This window comes from Scyliorhinus torazame, chromosome 15 (genome assembly GCF_047496885.1).
Source record: "Scyliorhinus torazame isolate Kashiwa2021f chromosome 15, sScyTor2.1, whole genome shotgun sequence".
Taxonomy (NCBI): Eukaryota; Metazoa; Chordata; class Chondrichthyes; order Carcharhiniformes; family Scyliorhinidae; genus Scyliorhinus; species Scyliorhinus torazame.
Genome location: NC_092721.1, coordinates 119,118,035 through 119,139,389, shown reverse-complemented (window position 1 = coordinate 119,139,389; position 21,355 = coordinate 119,118,035). Strand labels below are relative to the sequence as shown.

Below are 21,355 nucleotides of genomic sequence, written 5' to 3'. Positions count from 1 at the left end.
CGCCACCACTATCTCCGCCTCCCCCTCCCTCGCCGGCATCATAATAACGTTCAGGAGCCTCCGCACATTTGCGTTCAACTGCCTCCCCTTCACGAACTCTGCCTGGTCTTCGTGGATCACCTGCGGCACACAACCCTCAATTCTCGTGGCTAGCTTCAGAATCAAAGAGATCAGTGCCCGGGACATCATCAGGGGCAAAGCCCCCCCCTCCCTTGCCTCATTGAAGGTCCTAACCAGCAACGGGCCCAACAGGTCCACATATTTTTTGTAGAATTCGACCGGGAAACCGTCCGGCCCCGGTGCCTTCCCCGCCTGCATGCTCCCTATCCCTTTGGCCAGCTCCTCCAGCCCAATCGGGGCCCCTAATCCCGCCACCAGTCCCTCCTCCACCTTCGGGAACCTCATTTGGTCAAAAAAGCGGCCCATCCCTCCCTCCTCCAGTGGGGGCTCGGACCGATGCAGTTCCTCATAAAAGTCCCTGAAGACCCCATTAATGCCAACCCTACTCCGCACCACACTCCCTCCCCTATCCTTAACTCCCCCCGATCTCCCTAGCTACGTCCCGCTTCCGAAGCTGATGCGCCATCATCCGGCTTGCCTTTTCCCCATACTCGTAGACCGCCCCCTGGGCCTTCCTCCACTGCACCTCCGCCTCCGCCTTCCTGGTGGTCAACATGTCGAATTCGGCCTGGAGGCTACGCCTCTCCCTCAACAGTCCCTCCTCTGGCACCTCCGCATACCTCCTGTCTACCCTCACCATCTCCCCCACCAGCCTCTCCCTCTCCCTCTGCTCTCTCCTCTCCTTGTGGGCCCTAATGAAGATCAGCTCTCCCCTAACCACCGCCTTCAGCGCCTCCCAGACCATCCCCACTCAGACCTCCCCGTTATCGTTGGCCTCCAGGTATCTCTCTATGCTTCCTCAGACCCGCTCACTCACCTCCTCGTCCGCCAACAGGCCCGCCTCCAAGCGCCACAACGGACGCTGGTCCCTCTCCTCCCCCAGCTCCAGGTCTACCCAATGCGGGCCGTGATCCGAAATGGCTATCGCCAAGTACTCGGTATCCTGTACTCTCACTATCAGTGCCCTGCTCATAATAAAAAAGTCGATCCGGGAATAGGCCTTATGAACATGCAAGAAGAATGAAAATTCCCTAACCCCCAGCCTTGCAAATCTCCAAAGGTCCACCCCTCCCATTTGGTCCATAAACCCCCTCAGCATTTTAGCCGCCGCCGGCTTCCTACCCGTCCTAGACCTGGAGCGGTCCAGTGCCGGATCCAGCACCGTGTTAAAGTCCCCCCTCCACCATTATCAGGCCCCCCACTTCCAAGTCCGGGATCCGACCCAACATGCGCCGCATAAAACCCGGTTCGGGGCGTACACGTTGACCAGCACCACCCTCTCCCCTTGCAGCTTACCACTTACCATTACATATCTGCCGCCATTGTCTGACACAATGCTCGACGCCTCGAACGACACCCTCTTTCCCACCAAGATCGCCACCCCCCGATTTTTGGCATCCAGCCCCGAATGAAACAACTGACCTACCCACCTCTTCCTCAATCTTACCTGGTCTGCCACCTTCAGGTGTGTCTCCTGGAGCATGACCACATCCATCTTCAGCCCCTTCAGGTGCGCGAACACCCGGGCCCGCTTGATCGGCCCATTCAGTCCCCTTACATTCCAGCTGATCAGCCGGATCAGGGGGCTACCCTCCCCCGCCGACTAGCCATAACCCCTCTTCGGCCAGCCTCGCGCCCACACCCCACGCCCGGCCCGTTCCCCACGGCGGCAGGCCCCCATCCCAAGCCCCTCTACTCGCTCCAGCTCCCCCTTGACCATACCAGCAGCAACCCGGTTCCCCCCCACCCACCCACCCCCAGCTAGGACCCCTCCTAGCTGCTTTGCTCCCCCCATTGCACTTCCGCAAGTCAGCTGACTCCTGCTGACCCCGGCCACTCCCGCCACTCATTCGACTCCTCCCATTGTGGGACATCCCCTCCTCCTCCATTATCCATCAGCAGGCTCTCCGCCTCCCCCTTCCATCCCAAGCGCGGGAAACAACCCTTGCTTCCCCGCCCCCTCCAGCCTTCAGCGCGGGAAAAAGCCCGCGCTTTCCACCTGTCCGGCCCCGCCACCTCTGATGCAGCTCCTTTTACAGGCCCAGTCCCCTCACCCCGGACTCGGGCCTCACCCTCCCCCGCGGGGCCCCATCCCCCCTACCGGCCATCCACCCCTACTCCATTTACTTGCCCCCCTCCAAGAGCCCATCCGATAGACCCAACCAAAACAGTGCCCAACCCACCCTAACCACACACACAGAATCAAAAAGAAACACACCAACAGCAATCCCCGACCACCCATCCCGACCCTCAGTTGGTGTCCAGCTTCTCGGCCTGAACAAAGGCCCACGCCTCCTCTGGGGACTCAAAATAATGGTGCCGGTCCTTGTAGGTGACCCACAGTCGCGCCGGCTGCAGCATGCCAAACTTCACCCCCTTCCTGTGCAGCACCGCCTTCGCCCAGTTGTACCCGGCCCTCTTCTTCGCCACCTATGCATTCCTGTCCTGATATATTCGAACCTCTGCGTTCTCCCACCTGCTGTTCCTCTCTTTCTTGGCCCATCTGCGCACGCACTCCCGATCAGCGAACTAATGAAACCGCACCAGCACCGCCCGTGGCGGCTTGTTAGCCTTGGGCCTCCTCGCCAGCACCCTATGGGCCCCTTCCAGCTCCAGGGGCCCCTGGAAGGACCCTGCTCCGATCAGCGAGTTTAACATGGTAACCACATAGGCCCCCACATCCGACCCCTCCAGCCCCTCTGGGAGGCCCAGGATCCGCAGATTCTTCCGCCTCGACAGATTCGCCATCTCCTCGAACCGTTCCTGTCATTTCTTGTGAAGCGCCTCGTGCGCCTCCACCTTTACCGCTAGGCCCAAGACCTCGTCCTCGTTATCGGAGATCTTTTGTCGGACCTCGTGGATCGCCACCCCCTGGGCCGTCTGGGTCTCCAGCAGCTTATTGATCGAAGCCTTCATCGGCTCCAGAAGGTCCGCTTTGAGCTCCCCGAAGCAGCGCTGGATAACCTCCTGCTGCTCCTGCGCCCACTGCATCCACGCTGCCTGGTCGCCGCCCGCCGCCATCTTGCTCTTCTTCCCTCGCACATTCTTTGGGTTCACCACCACTTTTTTAGTTGCCCCGCTTCTGGTCCAAGCCATACACTGTCGGGGGAATTTTGCAATCTTTCTCACACATGGGAAATGTCGAAAAAGTGCCGTTAGGGGCCCTGAAAAGAGCCCAAAAGTCCGTTCCAAGCGGGAGCTGCCAAACGTGCGACTTAGCTCTGCATAGCCGCAACCGGAAGTCCATATTATCGTTTATAAGTTACATTGGGTTAACCAATGCTACTATCCAATGTGTGCGATTTCGCTCACTGAATTTTAGATGTGAACGGTTCAAATTTGGGCTAATTTCCAACTAATTATGAATTATTCACACCTAAATTTTCAGACCTCGCAAAACCTCCTCTTATTTTATGAATGAGGAGGCCCACACCTTAAAGGATCCTTAAATGTTAAAATTAATTCACAACAGAATTTAGAATCTTACTAACTTCAAATGTTTTATGGGGCGGGATTCTCCGACCCCCGCCGGGTCGGAGAATCGCCGGGAGCTGGCGTGAATCCCGCCCCCGCCGGTTGCCGAATTCTCCGGCACCGGATATTCAGCGGGGGAGGGAATCGCGCTGTGCCGGTCGGCGGGCCTCCCCAGACGATTCTCCGGCCCGCTGCTGTCCTGCCTGTCCCACCGGCGAGAATCAAACCACCTCTCTTACTGGCGGGACTAGGCGGCGCGGGCAGGCTCCAGGGTCCTGGGGGGGCGCAGGGCGATCTGGCCCCGGGGGGTGGCCCAACGGTGGCCTGGCCCGCGATCGGGGCCCACCGATCCGCGGGCGGGCCTGTGCCGTGGGGGCACTCTTTTCCCTCTGCCTCGGCCACAGCCTCCGCGATGGCCGACGCGTAAGAGACACCCCTCCCGGCATGTGCGGGGATGACGTCAGCAGCCGCTGACGCTCCCGCGCATACGCGGACTTCCCCCGCCCGGCGAAGTCCTCTCGGCCTTGGCTGGCGTGGTGCCAAAGGCCTTCCACGCCAGCCAGTGGAGCGGAAACCGCTCCGCCGTGGGCCTAGCCCCTCACGGTGAGTGCTTGGCCCTTAAAGGTGCGGAGAAATCCGCACCTTTGGGGCGGCCCGACGCCGGAGTGGTTCACGCCACTCCATCCCGCCGGGACCCCCCCCCGCCCCGCCGGGTAGGAGGTAATCCCAGCCATGGTTTCAGACAATTTTATTGCTTTAATATTAATCACGTTTAAACAACTGATAAATTTTAATAGGTCAGGTAAATCTTGTTAAAAAGTAATATCTAGGGGCGGGATTCTCCATTAGCTGGCGGTGAAATCGGGAAAGGCGATTGGGCGGAGAATTGATTCCGACGTTGAAATCGCGCAGGTTCCAATTTGACGCTAACTCGCAATGCTCCAGCACCTCGACAGCGGTGTCAATTCGTTCCGGAATGCACATACAGTAGACATCGTTTGCATATAATTAGCGGGCCTGACCTGGTATTCTCTGGGGCCTCCATGATTCTCCGCCTCCGATGGGTTGAGTTCCCAACGGTTTCACTTGTGCTTTTAAAAATCATGAAACCGGCGTGGCGGCTGCTGAGGGAGATAGAGGGTGTATGAAAGGTGTCCAACATCGCCATACAGTTGTGCCGCTGGCCGGGAGGGCCTCCGGCAGGGACGGGGGACGGGGGGGGGGGGGGGGGGGGGGGGGAGTAGTGGGGGGTGGCCAGGAAGTGGGCTGTCGATCGAGGTAGACTGGCAGGAGACAGGGTAGGTGCAGCAAGGATGTTCCCGATTTTGGGGAGTCGAGAACCAAGGGTCATATACTAAAGATATGGACTGGACTATTTCGGACTGAGGTGAGGAGAAATTTCTTCACCCAGAGAGTGGGAAGTCTGTAGAATTTGCTACCACGGAAAGCAGTTGAGGCCAAAACATTCTGAGTGCTCAAAACAAAAGGTCTTCATTTGCCTGAGCATTATTTATCACATCCTATTATCTTGAGCTTGGAATCCATGTTTGATATTGATTAATAACTGCTCGATTCATTTTGGCACTCCAGTTCCATTTTTTATGTTCTTTCATAAGTGTCTCTGGTAAGGCCAGCATTGGGTAGGGTGCTCTTTCCAAGAGCCGGTGCAGACTCGATGGGCCGAATAGCCTCCTTCTGCACTGTAAATTCTATGATAATCTATGATTTGTTACCCAGCTCTATTTTCCCTTGAGAAGATGATACAGATTGCTGTCATAACTCCCAGAAGAGGATGGAAATTGAATGGGGCCATCGCCACAACTGCCTGTCACATTACCTGCCTTACGTTTCTGGTTCTTTTGGGGGCAACCCTATTGTACACACACCCACAGATATAAGAATCACATAATTGAACAATTTCCACATCAGTCCACATAACAACGTTGGGAACTGGGAACTTCAAAGTATGCCTGGTGGCGAACATTGCATGCAGATATAATTTTAAAAGGCCAGGATTTCCCAATTGATCCTTTAACTTCCAATGGCAACAAACACTATCTCTCCATTACCTCTATGCCCGTCACTTCTTTGTAGATGTGGCCACTCTAAAAAGTAAAAATGAGGATAAAAATAGCTTGTTATAATACACCACATATTACCTGTGAAGGCAACGGTCCTTCTTTTGGGCCTGGAACGGCTCCGAGCCTTTTGAGGCTGTGAAAATGGACGATTCTTTACAGCACCTGACTGTGGAAAAAGAGGGGCAAAGGAGAGGTCTATTTAATGATCATCACAAGCAGCTTCCTCAGAGCCTGGTGTACATTTGCTAAACAATGTGTTTTGTAACAGGACTAAAGTATCAAATTAGGTGGTTCCTTTGAAAAAAATGAAAAGCAAACACTATATAAGGTGGAACAAGAAAGGTTAAGACTATAATTTTCCCCTTTCACTCATTTACAAACCTACCTGTGGGTAGGCGGAGGATCAACTACTTGAAACTTTAAATTCTGCCCTTAAATTAATACCTCAAAGCAAAACTCCTATCAGCTCTGAAAGGTAGAAGGGACTATCCGTTGTAGTGGTTAATTTTTAAAAAAATCTTTCTTGTACAAATTGTGATAATGAGTCAGATGGTTGTCTTTAAGCAATGGAGAACTGTTTTTGATGTTGCCTCCTACATATTTCCTGCTATATCCCCTCATTCGTCCCCACACAGATTGTCGTCAGCACTTGGATAAAATTGCTCATTTTAGTTGCGCACACTTTTTCTCCACCAAAAGTAAATACATATATAGATCTCATTCATGGCTGGGATTTTCCAGTGCTGCTGAGAGTGAATGAGGTTTTGGCTGGAACGCAATATCTTCCATTTCCACTTGCAACGGGTGCAAATCGAGAATCCTGCCCAATATATTAGAAAACAAACATTGCTTACTTTGTTAAATGCTCAATAATTAGATTCCCAGTTACCCAAACACATCAGTGCTCAAGTGTCATGCAGTTTCTGAATAATATGGAATTATCCGGAGTTTCGTCACAAGTTCATGTTTCATATGCAGAATCGGGCAGACATACAAAGCTGTGACAATTTCAGGGAATTACCTGCTGGGCGCTCTTTGTTTTCCGCATACTTTCCCGTAGACTTCCATGTCGTCGGATTAGGATTTCCTTGACCTGATTCTCATTGGCCTCTCTAGGCAGGCTGTGTCTGTTGTATGATGGTGTCTGTGAATTCAGGTACATGAATTTATATTCAATACAAATACTGGAAATATTTGATTGTCTTAAATGTTATGTGTACATTCAGCAATAGATGGTATACCAGCAGCTTGCTCAACCCAGAGTGCATGCTTTCAGCAGTGCTGTCATCTTGCATGAGCTGTGTTCAGGAAGTTTCTTTCAAAAATGGCACCACTTTCACAGATAGTATAAGAAACATATTTTGAGTGGAAGAACAAGCTATGATATTCACACACATGGCAATGTCACATAAGTGATTGGATGCGGTGTTTCAATCTGATATGTGTAAAGGTATATTCAGTTATAAAATAAACTTTTACTTTGAAGATGATGCATTTTCAACATGCAAGCTGTTATAACTGGACGAGAAGATCCCAGAATGGAACCCTGGCTCAAAAGACTAATTTTCTTTTATAAAATGTGGAGGAACAGAATCACAGGTCCGCAAATTAATTTCAACAAGAAAAAATCTTTGTTATTCATGGAAACCATTGGATTAGATTACAATACTGCTTTACTTCTCCTCCCACCCCTTCCTTATCTGAACAAATACACACAGATTTAAAGATTAACATGAATTACAAAGTGCATCTTAAGCTACAATGGTCTCATGAACACAAAAAGTACTGTATAAGGACACAAGTGGTCAAATACACGCACTCCGCTTTGAACCCAAGTTAGTGTGTATGGTTTTTTTCCTCAGAATCCCCCCAGATGATGGTCACATGGAAGTGTTTCCAAACTCCATTTCCAAAAACAGGCTTTAAAATCTTCCCTCATAATAATGCTTTTCCCAAGCGGCTTGGATTTCGAAATCTATGCGAGATTCAGCGGGCTTGAGTTAACCCGCGCAATCTAACGGGAAAGTTTCTAAGTGTCATTTGTGGCAAGTTTTGCTGGAAGTTTCCCGTCGGTGAGTTCCCCACCAGGAGCTAACCTGGCAATGCTCCTGTAGGCTTTGTGGTGCCACCTGGGGACGTTGGCAGTGCCAGGCTAGAGTGCCAAGGTGCCAGTAACAACCCTGCTCTATCCCTGACCACCCAGGCATCTTCACTGGCCCAGGAGACCATCTGGATGCTGTTACGCCTGGTCCACGTTTGTGTTGACCAGCACTGATTGATGCCCAGCTGAGGCATCCCTGGGGTGGCCAGCAGATCCTAGGTAAGTAGGTTCAAAACTGGCTTAAGTGCACATGGCCTGTTCCCACCTGTTGCGGCTGGGATTCTGGTCGCGCAGCTTCGTGGGGCTTGGATAGATCCCGCAAAGCGTTGTGGCTGCCGGGAAGCCCACAGGAGGCCTCACCCAGCATCTACTGGCCAATCCGTGCTCCTGGTTGGACGCAATGCGGCTGGTAGATCACACCCAAAGTCTGCTGAACGGCACGTTTAGCGGGGTGTTTCTCGGCACTAATGGCACTTTGCTATTTTTTCTGGACTTGGAGAGATTGTGCCGAGGCTGCACTTAAGAGGGATTTACGCAGAAAAGACTTCTCGCAGAACGGGCCACCATGTTCTTTGACTGCGTCGCTCTGCATACCCCTCAAATTTTTGACCCCACTTCAACTCATCCGTTCCCCCCCAAACCTTGGTGAGGCACTGGGGAAACACTCTCACCCCCCTCTACCCTGAAAGGTCTCACAGGACCGATCCCTGACCGTACCAACTGGCCACTGGGCACCCTGGCACTGCCAGTCTCAGTGCCAAAGTGCACGTGTGCCGGGGTGAGAGCCAGGGTGTCACCCTGCCCCTGTCCCCAACCACCCGGGGGTCTCCAATGGTCTGAGACAACCCCCCAGGTGCCATTATGCCTGGTCCATATTTCTTTTTTTTTTAATAATATTTTATTGAAAATTTTTGGTCAACCAACACAGTACATTGTGCATCCTTTACACAACATTGTATCAATACAGATAATAATGACCTTTTTTATTTAAACAAGAACAAAACAAAACAAAAAAAAAAACAACAACAACAAATAAATAAATATTAAATAACAAAAATACAAACTAGCCCTAATTGGCAACTGCCTTGTCTCAGGCCACACCCCCCCCCCCCACACACCCCCATCCCTCCCCACCCCCCCACCCCCAAGTCCTGGGCTGCTGCTGCTGCCTTCTTTTTTTCCCCCATCTATCTTTCCGCAAGATATTCGACGAACGGTTGCCACCGCCTAGTAAACCCTTGAGCCGACCCCCTTAGGACGAACTTAATCCGCTCTAACTTTATGAACCCCGCCATATCATTTATCCAGGTCTCCACCCCCGGGGGCTTGGCTTCTTTCCACATTAGCAATATTCTGCGCCGGGCTACTAGGGACGCAAAGGCCAAAACATCGGCCTCTCTCGCCTCCTGCACTCCCGGCTCTTGTGCAACCCCAAATATAGCCAACCCCCAGCTTGGTTCGACCCGGACTCCTACTACTTTCGAAAGCACCTTTGTCACCCCCATCCAAAACCCCTGTAGTGCCGGGCATGACCAAAACATATGGGTATGATTCGCTGGGCTTCTCGAGCACCTCGCACACCTATCCTCCACCCCAAAAAATTTACTGAGCCGTGTTCCAGTCATATGTGCCCTGTGTAATACCTTAAACTGAATCAGGCTTAGCCTGGCGCACGAGGACGACGAGTTTACCCTGTTTAGGGCATCTGCCCACATCCCCTCCTCGATCTCCTCCCCTAGCTCTTCTTCCCATTTCCCTTTTAGTTCGTCCATCATAGTCTCCCCTTCGTCTCTCATTTCCCGATATATATCCGACACCTTACCGTCCCCCACCCATTTCTTTGAGATGACTCTGTCCTGCACCTCTTGTGTCGGGAGCTGCGGGAATTCCCTCACCTGTTGCCTCGCAAAAGCCCTCAATTGCATGTACCTGAATGCATTCCCTTGGGGCAACCCATATTTCTCGGTTAGCGCTCCCAGACTCGCGAACTTCCCATCCACAAATAGATCTTTCAATTGCGTTATACCTGCTCTTTGCCACATTCCATATCCCCCATCCATTCCCCCCGGGGCAAACCTATGGTTGTTTCTTATCGGGGACCCCCCCAATGCTCCGGTCTTTCCCCTATGTCGTCTCCACTGTCCCCAAATCTTCAGTGTAGCTACCACCACCGGACTCGTGGTATAGTTCCTTGGTGAGAACGGCAATGGGGCTGTCACCATAGCCTGTAGGCTAGTCCCCCTACAGGACGCCCTCTCTAATCTCTTCCACGCCGCTCCTTCCTCCTCTCCCATCCACTTACTCACCATTGAAATATTAGCGGCCCAATAATACTCACTTAGGCTCGGTAGTGCCAGCCCCCCCCTATCCCTACTACGCTGTAAGAATCCCTTCCTCACTCTCGGAGTCTTCCCGGCCCAAACAAAACCCATGATACTCTTTTCTATCCTTTTGAAAAAAGCCTTCGTGATCACCACCGGGAGGCACTGAAACACAAAGAGGAATCTCGGGAGGACCACCATCTTAACCGCCTGCACCCTCCCTGCCATTGACAATGCTACCATATCCCATCTCTTGAAATCTTCCTCCATCTGTTCCACCAGCCGCGTCAAATTTAGCCTGTGCAATGTGCCCCAATTCTTAGCTATCTGGATTCCCAGATAACGAAAGTCTCTTGTTACCTTCCTCAACGGTAGGTCTTCTATTTCTCTACTCTGCTCCCCTGGATGCACCACAAACAGCTCACTCTTCCCCATGTTCAATTTATACCCTGAAAAATCCCCAAACTCCCCAAGTATCCGCATTATTTCTGGCATCCCCTCCGCTGGATCCGCCACATATAGTAGCAGATCATCCGCATATAAAGATACCCGGTGTTCTTCTCCTCCCCTAAGTATTCCCCTCCATCTCTTGGAACCTCTCAGCGCTATCGCCAGGGGCTCAATCGCCAGTGCAAACAGTAATGGGGACAGAGGACATCCCTGCCTTGTCCCTCTATGGAGCCGAAAATATGCCGATCCCCGTCCATTCGTGACCACACTCGCCACTGGGGCCCTATACAACAGCTGCACCCATCTAACATACCCCTCTCCGAACCCAAATCTCCTCAACACCTCCCACAGATAATCCCATTCCACTCTATCAAATGCTTTCTCGGCATCCATCGCCACTACTATCTCCGTTTCACCCTCTGGTGGGGCCATCATCATTACCCCTAACAACCTCCGTATATTCGTGTTCAGCTGTCTCCCCTTCACAAACCCAGTTTGGTCCTCATGAACCACCCCCGGGACACATTCCTCTATTCTCATTGCCATTACCTTGGCCAGGACCTTGGCATCCACATTGAGGAGGGAAATTGGTCTGTAGGACCCGCATTGTAGCGGATCCTTTTCCTTCTTTAAGAGAAGCGATATCGTTGCTTCTGACATAGTCGGGGGCAGTTGTCCCCTTTCCTTTGCCTCATTAAAGGTCCTCGTCAGTAGCGGGGCGAGCAAGTCCAAATATTTTCTGTAAAATTCAACTGGGAATCCGTCCGGTCCCGGGGCCTTTCCCGTCTGCATGTTCCTAATTCCTTTCACCACTTCTTCTACCGTGATCTGTGCTCCCAGTCCCACCCTTTCCTGCTCTTCCACCTTGGGAATTTCCAGCCGATCCAAAAAATCCATCATTCTCTCCCTCCCATCCGGGGGTTGAGCTTCATACAATTTTTTATAAAATGTCTTGAACACTTCATTCACTCTCTCCGCTCCCCGCTCCGTCTCTCCATCCTCGTCCCTCACCCCCCCTATTTCCCTCGCTGCTCCCCTTTTCCTCAATTGGTGTGCCAGCAATCTGCTCGCCTTCTCTCCATATTCATACTGTACACCCTGCGCCTTCCTCCATTGTGCCTCTGCAGTGCCTGTAGTCAGCAAGTCAAATTCCACATGCAGCCTTTGCCTTTCCCTATACAGTCCCTCCTCCGGTGCTTCCGCATATTGTCTGTCCACCCTCAAGAGTTCTTGCAGCAACCGCTTCCGTTCCTTACTCTCCTGCTTCCCTTTATGTGTCCTTATTGATATCAGCTCCCCCCTAACCACCGCCTTCAACGCCTCCCAGACCACTCCCACCTGAACCTCCCCATTGTCATTGAGTTCCAAGTACTTTTCAATGCATCCCCTCACCCTTAGGCACACCCCCTCATCCGCCATTAGTCCCATGTCCATTCTCCAGGGTGGACGCCCTCTTGTTTCCTCCCCTATCTCCAAGTCTACCCAGTGTGGGGCATGATCCGAAATGGCTATAGCCGTATATTCCGTTCCCCTCACCCTCGGGATCAATGCCCTACCCAACACAAAAAAGTCTATGCGTGAATAGACTTTATGGACATAGGAGAAAAACGAGAACTCCTTACTCCTAGGTCTACTGAATCTCCACGGGTCCACCCCTCCCATCTGCTCCATAAAATCCTTAAGCACCTTGGCTGCTGCCGGCCTCCTACCAGTCCTGGACTTCGACCTATCCAGCCTTGGTTCCAACACCGTGTTAAAGTCTCCCCCCATTATCAGCTTTCCGGTCTCTAGGTCTGGGATGCGTCCTAGCATTCGCCTCATAAAATTGGCATCGTCCCAGTTCGGGGCATACACGTTTACCAAAACCACCATCTCTCCCTGTAATTTGCCACTCACCATCACGTATCTGCCCCCGTTATCCGCCACTATAGTCTTTGCCTCGAACATTACCCGCTTCCCCACTAATAGAGCCACCCCCCTGTTTTTCGCATCCAGCCCCGAATGGAACACCTGCCCTACCCATCCTTTGCGCAACCTAACCTGGTCTATCAGTTTCAGGTGCGTTTCCTGTAACATAACCACATCTGCTTTAAGTTTCTTAAGGTGTGCGAGTACTCGTGCCCTCTTTATCGGCCCGTTAAGCCCCCTCACGTTCCACGTGATCAGCCGAGTTGGGGGGCTTCCCACCCCCCCCCCCTTGCCGGTTAGCCATCATCTTTTTCCAGCTTCTCACCCAGTTCCCACGCAGCTGTACCTCTCCCAGACGGTGCCCCCCCCGCCCATCCTTTCCCGTACCCACTCCCCCCTTTCCCCAGCAGCAGCAACCCAGTAATTCCCCCCTCCCCCCCCCCCCCCCGCTAGACCCCCCGCTAGCGTAATTACTCCCCCATGTTGCTCCCAGAAGTCAGCAAACTCTGGCTGACCTCGGCTCCCCCCCGTGATCACGGCTCGCACCGTGCGACGCCCCCTCCTTCCTGCTTCTCTATTCCCGCCATAATTATCATAGCGCGGGAACCAAGCCCGCGCCTCTCCCTCGGCCCCGCCTCCCATGGCCAATGCCCCATCTCCTCTCCCTCCCCACCTCCCCCCATCACCACCTGTGGGAGAAAGAAAAGTTACCATACCGCAGGATTAAATCATAAAACCCCTCTTCGCCCCCCCCCCACTCGTCCCACCACTTTGTCCAAACGTTCATTTTCATAATCCAATCATTCCAATTTTTCTTCTACAATAAAAGTCCACGCTTCATCCGCCGTCTCAAAGTAGTGGTGCCTCCCTTGATATGTGACCCACAGTCTTGCCGGTTGCAGCATTCCAAATTTTATCTTCTTTTTGTGAAGTACCGCTTTGGCCCGATTAAAGCTCGCCCTCCTTCTCGCCACCTCCGCACTCCAATCTTGATAGACGCGGATCACCGCGTTCTCCCATTTACTACACCGAGTTTTCTTCGCCCATCTAAGGACCATTTCTCTATCCTTAAAACGGAGAAATCTCACCACTATGGCTCTGGGAGTTTCTCCTGCTCTCGATCCTCGCACCATAACTCGGTATGCTCCCTCCACCTCCAACGGACCCGTCGGGGCCTCCGCTCCCATTAACGAGTGCAGCATCGTGCTCACATATGCCCCGACGTCCGCCCCCTCCACACCTTCAGGAAGGCCAAGAATCCTCAAGTTGTTCCTCCTTGCGTTGTTTTCCAGTGCCTCCAACCTCTCCACAGATCGTTTCTGGTGTGCCTCCTGTATCTCCGACTTCACCACCAGGCCCTGTATATCGTTCTCATTCTCTGCTGCTTTCGCCTTCACGACCCGAAGCTCCTGCTCCTGGGTCTTTTGTTCCTCTTTCAGCCCTTCAATCGCCTGTAATATCGGGGCCAACAACTCTTTCTTCATTTCCTTTTTTATCTCCTCCACGCAGCGTTTCAAGAACTCTTGTTGTTCAGGGCCCCATATGAAACTGCCACCTTCCGACGCCATCTTGGTTTCTGCTTGCCTTCCTTGCCGTTGTTCCAAAGGATCCGCTGCAATCCGGCCACTTTCCTCTCCTTTTTCCATCCGTGTCCAGGGGGAACACCCTTCTGGTTTACCGCACGGTGTTTTTAGCCGTTAAAATTGCCGTTGGGGCTCCTATCAAGAGCCCAAAAGTCCGTTCCACCGGGAGCTGCCGAAACGTGCGACTTAGCTGGTCATCGCCGCACCCGGAAGTCTGGTCCATATTTCTGTGACCAGTACTAAAGAGCGCCCTGGTGAAGTCTCACAAGCATGGCCAATGTGTGCCAGGTGAATCTGGCAAACGGATATTTAAATGTATAGATTTGGATCTCGCCCAACGAGAACAAGTTCCAGATCGCGATGTCTCGTGCGAGAATCTATTGAATCTTGGAGACGTTTAAAGCATCGCAAATCCTGTGATAGGCCTCTCTCTCGGGAGATTCAATGGCCTCGTCTCAACACCAAGTCAGGCGCAACAAAGCCACTGAACCATGCCCTTAATCCATGTTTTACAAATTGCTATTTAACCCATTCCTTTCCACTTTTAACAGCGAATCCAGTCCAGGATGAGGTTTCCTTTGTCTTAGCAGCTTTTACACCAACTCAGGGATCCAGACACCAACTTCCTGAGTTATTTCGACTCACATTCCACAGGCTGTAAAATCTCACAATCCTGAAAATCCTGAAAATCACTTCAGATATCTTTCTAGCATCTCAGCCTTCTTCCCAGCTCTCTCTGTCTTTACTGAGCACAGTAAGAAATCTTACAATACCAGGTTAAAGTCCAACAGGTTTGTTTCGAATCACTAGCATTCGGAGAGCAGCTCCTTCTTCAGGTGAAGGAGCAGTGCTCTGAAATCTAGTGATTCGAAACAAACCTGTTGGACTTTATTCTGGTGTTGTAAGACTTTTTACTGTGCTCACCCCAGTCCAAGACCAGCATCTCCACATCATGGGCGGGATTCTCCACTCCCGCGCCGAAGTGGCCGCGCCGTCGTGAACGCCGTCGAGGTTCACGACGGCGCGAAATGGCCCCCTTCCAGACCGATTCAGGCCCTAACAATGGGCAAGGATCGGGGCCGTGTCATCTACACGCGCCAGGCCTTGTCGCCCGCGTAAAGGCGGCGCCGCATAGCTGCCGCCACCGCTGCCGCCACCGCTGCCGCCGCCGCATAACTGGCGTCATTCGCGCATGCGCGGGTTGGCCGGCGCCAACCCGCGCATGCGCGGTTGCCGTCCTCTCTAAGTCCGTCCCGCAAGAAGGTGGCGGACGGATCATGCGGGGCCGCGGAATGAAGGAGGTCCTCCTTCAGCGAGGACGGCCCAATGATCAGTGGGCACCAATCGCGGGCCACCCCACATTTGAGGTACCCCCGGTGCAGGATCCCCCCCCCCCCGCAGGCCCTCCCCCCCAGCATTCACGCACCGTTCACGACAGCGGCAACCAGGTGTGGACGGCGCCGGGGGAAACCCGCCGTTTTGGCCTGGCCACTCGGCCCATCCGGGCCTGAGAATAGCGGGGGTGCCGGAGAATCGCCATTTTGGGTGTCCCCGGCGATTCTACGGCCTGCGGCCCACGGAACTCGACCGGGCCGTTCCCACCGCTTGGGAGAATCGCGGGAGGGCGTCGGACCGGCGTCCCGGGAAATTTTGGCGGCCCAGGCGATTCTCCCAACCGGCGCGGGAGTGGAGAATCTCGCCCCTTGTCTTTACTGAAGCAGTTCTGAACATTTTACTGAACAGGTCTCTGTTCTAGTACCTGTAACCCTCTTGGAAACTTCTCTTCATTTCTCCAGTTCCTTTTTCTAGCTGCTCTTCAGATCCCTCCACTTGTTTTCTTAACCATTATTCCGTGGCATGATTTCCTGTACAATGCAGAAGGAGGCCATTCGGCCCATCGAGTCTGCATGGGCCCTTGGAAAGAGCACCCTACTTATGCCCACACCACCAACCTATCCCCATAACCCAGTAACACCACTTAACCTTTTGACACTAAGGTCAATTTAGCATTGCCAATCCACCTAACCTGCACATCTTTGGACTATGGGAGGAAACCAGAGCACCCAGAGGAAACCCATGCAGACACGGGAGGACCCCAGCCAGGAATCGAACCTAGGTCCTTGGCACTGTGTAGCAAGAGTGCTAACCACTGTGCTACTGTGCCGACTTCTAAACCAATTGCTTATAGCACAGCTGCCTCTCACTAGTTATCTCCAACTGCAATCAAAGTACCTAAACTTAAACTTCTCTACCTGAGAAGACGCAGTCGCTAAGCAATGCAATGCATACCTTTGTGTATTCTTCACACCATAGCCCTCTCAAAGTACACAGTTGGAGATTAACCAACACCCACACATATAAAAACCTATATCCAGCATGAATCTAATTATAGGTTTTACCCTTCCAGATGCAGAAATATTAAATTAAACATAACTGGATCTTATTTCTAATATTTACCACTCGAAAGCTACTTCCCTTAAAACTACCTTTATTTTCCGAACAGAACTCGGTTTCAGGACAAAAAATGATGCTGAAAGCTCAATGGCTTTCCAGGAGTGAAACCAGTAGCAAAGGTTTGGTACAATTGCAGTATAATGTATCTAGCGCATGACGGGCAGACTAGGCAGGTGAGTGGGCCACACAAGTACCCCTCCATCTCAGTGGGTTGCAAGATTAAAATTGGGCATGTTCACTAACCATGATCCCATGAATAAGATAGAATACATTTAATGCTTAAACATTCATATCTTAATAAAACTATGGGAGGCGGTGGCATAGTGGTATTGTCACTGGACTAGTAATCCAAGGACTCAGGATAATGATCTGGTTCAAATCCCACTATGGCAGGTGGTGGAATTTAAACTCAATAAAATATCTGGAATTAAAAGTCTAATAATGACCATGGAACCAATAATGATTGTCATAAAAACACATCTGATTCACGAATGTCCTTTAGGGAAGGAAATCTGCCATCCTTACCTGGTCTGGCCTACATGTGACTCCAGACCCACAGCAATGTGGTTGACTCTTAAATGCTCTCTGAAATGGCCAGCAAGCCACTCAGTTGTATTTAACCACTACGAAAACACAAAAAAGGAATGAAACCAGATGGACCACCAGGCACCAGAAACGACAATGGTAAACCCAGCCCTGTCGACCCTGCAAAGTCCTCCTTACTAACATTTAGGGGCTTGTGCCAAAATTGGGAGAGCTGTCTCACAGACGAGTTAAGCAACAGCCTGACACAGTCATACTCAGAGAATCATACCTTACAGACAATATCCCAGACACCACTTTCACCATTCCTGGGTATGTCATGTCACACTGGCAGGTAAAGTCATCAGGGGGTTGCGCTGGGAGTCCTCAACATTGACTCTGGACCCCATGAAGTCTCATGCCTTCAGGTTAAACATGGGCAAGGAAACCTCCTGCTGATTACCACGCACTGGCCACCATCAACTGATGAATCAGTACTCCCCATGTTGAACACCACTTGGATGAAACACTCAGGGTGGCAAGGGTACAGAATATGCTCTGGGTGGGGGATTTCAATGTCCATCACCAAGAGTGACTTGGTAGTACCACCACAGGCAGAGCTGGCCGGATCCGAAAGGACATACCTGCTAGACTGGGACTGCAGCTGCTGGTGAGGGAACCAACAACATACTTGACCTCAGGGCAACACGGTGATGCAGCGGTTAGCACTGCTACCTCACGGCGCCAATGTCCCAGGTTCAATTTGGCTCTGGGTCACTGACCGTGTGAAGTTTGCACATTCTCCCCGTGTTTGCATGGGTTTCGCCCCCACAACCCAAAGATGTGCAGGGTAGGTGGTTTGGCCACACTAAATTGTCCCTTAATTATAAAAATGAATTGGGTACTCTAAATTTATTTTAAAAAACATACCTCATCCTCACCAACCTGTCTGCTGCAAATGCATTTGTCAATGACATTATCGGTAGAAGTGACCACTGCACAGTCCTTGTGCAGACAAATTCCCGTCTTCACATTGAGGATACCGTCCATTGTGTCGTGTGGCACTCCCACCCTGCTAAATGGGATAGATTTTGAACAGATCTAGCCGCAGCCGGGCATCCATGAAGTGCTCGGGGCCATTAGCAGCAGCAGAATTGTATTCAAACACAATCTGCAACATAATGGCCTGGCATATCCCCCACTCTACCATTACCACCAAGCCAGGAGATCAACCCTGGTTCAATGAAGAGTGCAGGAGAGCGTCAGGAGCAACATCAGGCATACCGGAAAATGAGGTGTCGACCTGGTGAAGCTACAACACAGGACTACTTGTGTGCTAAACAGCACAAGCAGCAAGTAATTGACAGAACTAAGCAATTCCATAACGAACGCAGCAGATCTAAGCTCTTTAGTCCTGCCACATCCAGCTCTGAATGGTGTTGGCTAATTAAATAATTCACCGGAGGAGGAGGCTCTACAAATATCCCCATCCTCAATGATGGAGGAGCATAGCACATATGTGCAAAAGACAAGGCTGCGGCATTTGCAGCAATCTTCAGCCATAAGTGCCGAGTGGATGATCCATCCCGGTCTCCTCGGGAGGTCCCCCAGCATCACAGATGTCAGTCTTCAGCCAATACGAATCACTCCACGTGATATAGAATTTACAGTGCAGAAAGAGGCCATTCAACCCATGCAGTCTGCGCCAGCCCTTGGAAAGAGCACCCTACTTAAGTCCCACGCCTCCCCCCTATCCACTTTATCCCCGTAATCCAACCTAACCTTTTTGGACACTAAGGGCAATTTAGAATGGCCAATCCACCTACCCTGCACATCTTTGGACAATGGGAGGAAACCAGAGCACCCGGAGGAAACCCACACACACATGGGGAGAACGTGCAGACTCCACACAGACAGTGACCCAAGTCGGGAATCAATCCTGGGTCCCTGGAGCTGTGAAGCAACTGTGCTAGCCACTGTGCGACCATGCTGCCCTATGAAGAAACAGCTGAAGGCACTGGATACTGCAATGGCTGTGGGCCCTGACGATATTCCGGCAATAGTACTGAAGTCTTGTGCTCCAGAACCTGCCGCACCCCTAGCCAAGCTGTTCCAATTTAGCTAAAATGCTGACCTCTACCCGGCAATGTGGAAAGTTTGTAGAATTTACAGTGCAGAAGGAGGCCATTCAGCCCATCGGGTCTGCACTGGCCCTTGGAAAGAGCACCCGATCTAAACCCACACCTCCACCCTATCCCCACACCTCCACTCTATCCCCCTAACCCCACCTAACTTTTTTTGTTTTGGGACACTAGGGGCAATTGAGCATAGCCAATCCACCTAACCTGCACATCTTTGGACTGTGGGAGGAAACTGGAGCACCCGGAGGAAACCCACACAGACACGGGGAGAACGTGCAGACTCCGCACAGACAGTGACCCAAGCCGGAAATCGAACCTGGGACCCTGGAGCTGTGAAGTAACTGTGCTAACCACTGTGCTACCATGTTGCCCAGGTGTGCCCTGTGTACAAGAAACAGGACAAATCCAATTCAGCCAATTACCACCCTATCAGTCTACTCTCCATCATCAGTAAACTGATGGAAGGAGTCACCAACAGTGCTATCATGCAGCACTTACTCAGCAATAACCTGCTCACGGATGCTCAGTTTGGATTCTGCTAGATCACTCAAGTCCAAGCTTATTACAGCCTCGGTTCAAACATGGAAAAAAGAGCTGACTGCCAGAGGTAGGGTGAGAGTGACTGCCCTTGACATCAAGGCAGCATTTGACCGAGTATGGCATCAAGGTGCCCTAGCTAAACTGGAGTCAATGGGAATCAGGGGCGAAACACCTGGCACAAAGGAAGATGGTTGTCGTGGTTGGAGGTCAATCATCTCAGCTCCAGGACATCATTGCAGGAGTTCCTCAGGGTAGTGTCCTAGGTCCAACCATTTTCAGCTGCTTCATTAATGACCTCACTTCCATCATAAGGTCAGAAGTGGGAATGATCCCAGATGACTGCACAATGTTCAGCACCAATCATGATTCCTCAGACAATGAGCAGTCCATGTCTAAATGCAGCAAGACCTGGACAATATCCATCTAGGGCTGACAAGCGGCAAGTTACATTCACACCATGCCACACGTGTGTCAGGCAATGACCATTGCCTTCCTAAAAGAGGATCCAACCACTGCCCCTTGACATTCAATGGCATTCCCATCGCTGAGCCCCCCACAATCAACATCCTGGGGGTTACCATTGATCAGAAACTGAACTGGATTAGCCATATTAGTAATGTGGCTACCAGGACAGGTCAAAGGCTAGGAATCCTACGGCAAGTAACTCACCTCCTGACACCCCCAAAGCCTGTCCATCATTTACAAGGCAGAAGTCAGGTGTGTAATGAAATACTCTCCACTTGCCTGGATGAGTGCAGCTCCAACAATACTCAGAAGCTCAACACCATCCAGGACAAAGCAGCTTGCTTGATTGTTCCCCCTTCCACAAACATTGAAACCCTCCACCACCAATGAACAGTGGCAGCCGTGTGCACCATCTACAAGGTGCACTGTAGTAACTCACCAAGGTTCCTTAGACAACACCTTCCAAACCCATGACCACTGTCATCTAGAAGGACAAGAGCAGAAGATACCTGGGAACCCCACCACCTGGAGGTTCCCCTCCAAATCACTGACCACCCTGACTTAAAAATATATTACCGTTCCTACACTGTCGCTGGGGCAACATCCTGGAACTCCCTCCCTTACAGCACAGTGGGTGTACCTACACCTCAAGGACTGCATTAGTCCAAGAAGGCAACTCACCACCACCTTCTGAAGGGCAACTAGGGATGGGCAATAAATGCTGGCCTAACTAGCAATTCCCGCATACCGCCAATGAATTTAAATACACTTCAATTTGCGTCTTGTTTAGACACAGTGTGCATGGCTCTCAGAGTCAATGTTGTTTGCAACCTGTGCGCACCTCACTTCACGTGCCCTTGGTTTCTATGCCCATGACTTTAACGATATGTAAAAACTATGCAGATGGTAACCAGCAGGATAATGGTTAACATCATGTCCACACTGAGAATCCTGATGGGTTCAATGTGGTCCACGGGCTGCAGATTGTCCACCACTGATCCAGCCAAATTAATACAGTTGAAAACACCTCATCAGTAGATGAAGCATGAACGGTTGGCCCTGTACCCCACCAAATAGACTAACAAGTTTCAGGAAGTATTAGGTCAAGTCATTCCTCTATTTTGTTCCTAATCCTAGTTTTGTCTGTCACCTCATCATTTACTCTCCTCGCGCAGTTCCTGAATTTTGTTTTAGT

At 51.5% G+C, this 21,355-nt stretch overlaps 1 protein-coding gene across 1 annotated transcript in view; it reads right to left on the bottom strand.

The window, feature by feature from the left end:
- The window catches only part of slc9a2 (solute carrier family 9 member 2), a 148,324-nt gene that overhangs the window by 5,938 nt on the left and 121,031 nt on the right, over positions 1-21,355 (bottom strand). The window contains exons 10-11 of the mRNA XM_072476635.1: positions 6,697-6,819; positions 5,754-5,841 (exon numbers count right to left, since the gene is read on the bottom strand). Of these exons, the coding sequence (XP_072332736.1) occupies positions 5,754-5,841; positions 6,697-6,819 (211 nt within the window). The remainder of the gene's footprint in view (positions 1-5,753; positions 5,842-6,696; positions 6,820-21,355) is intronic.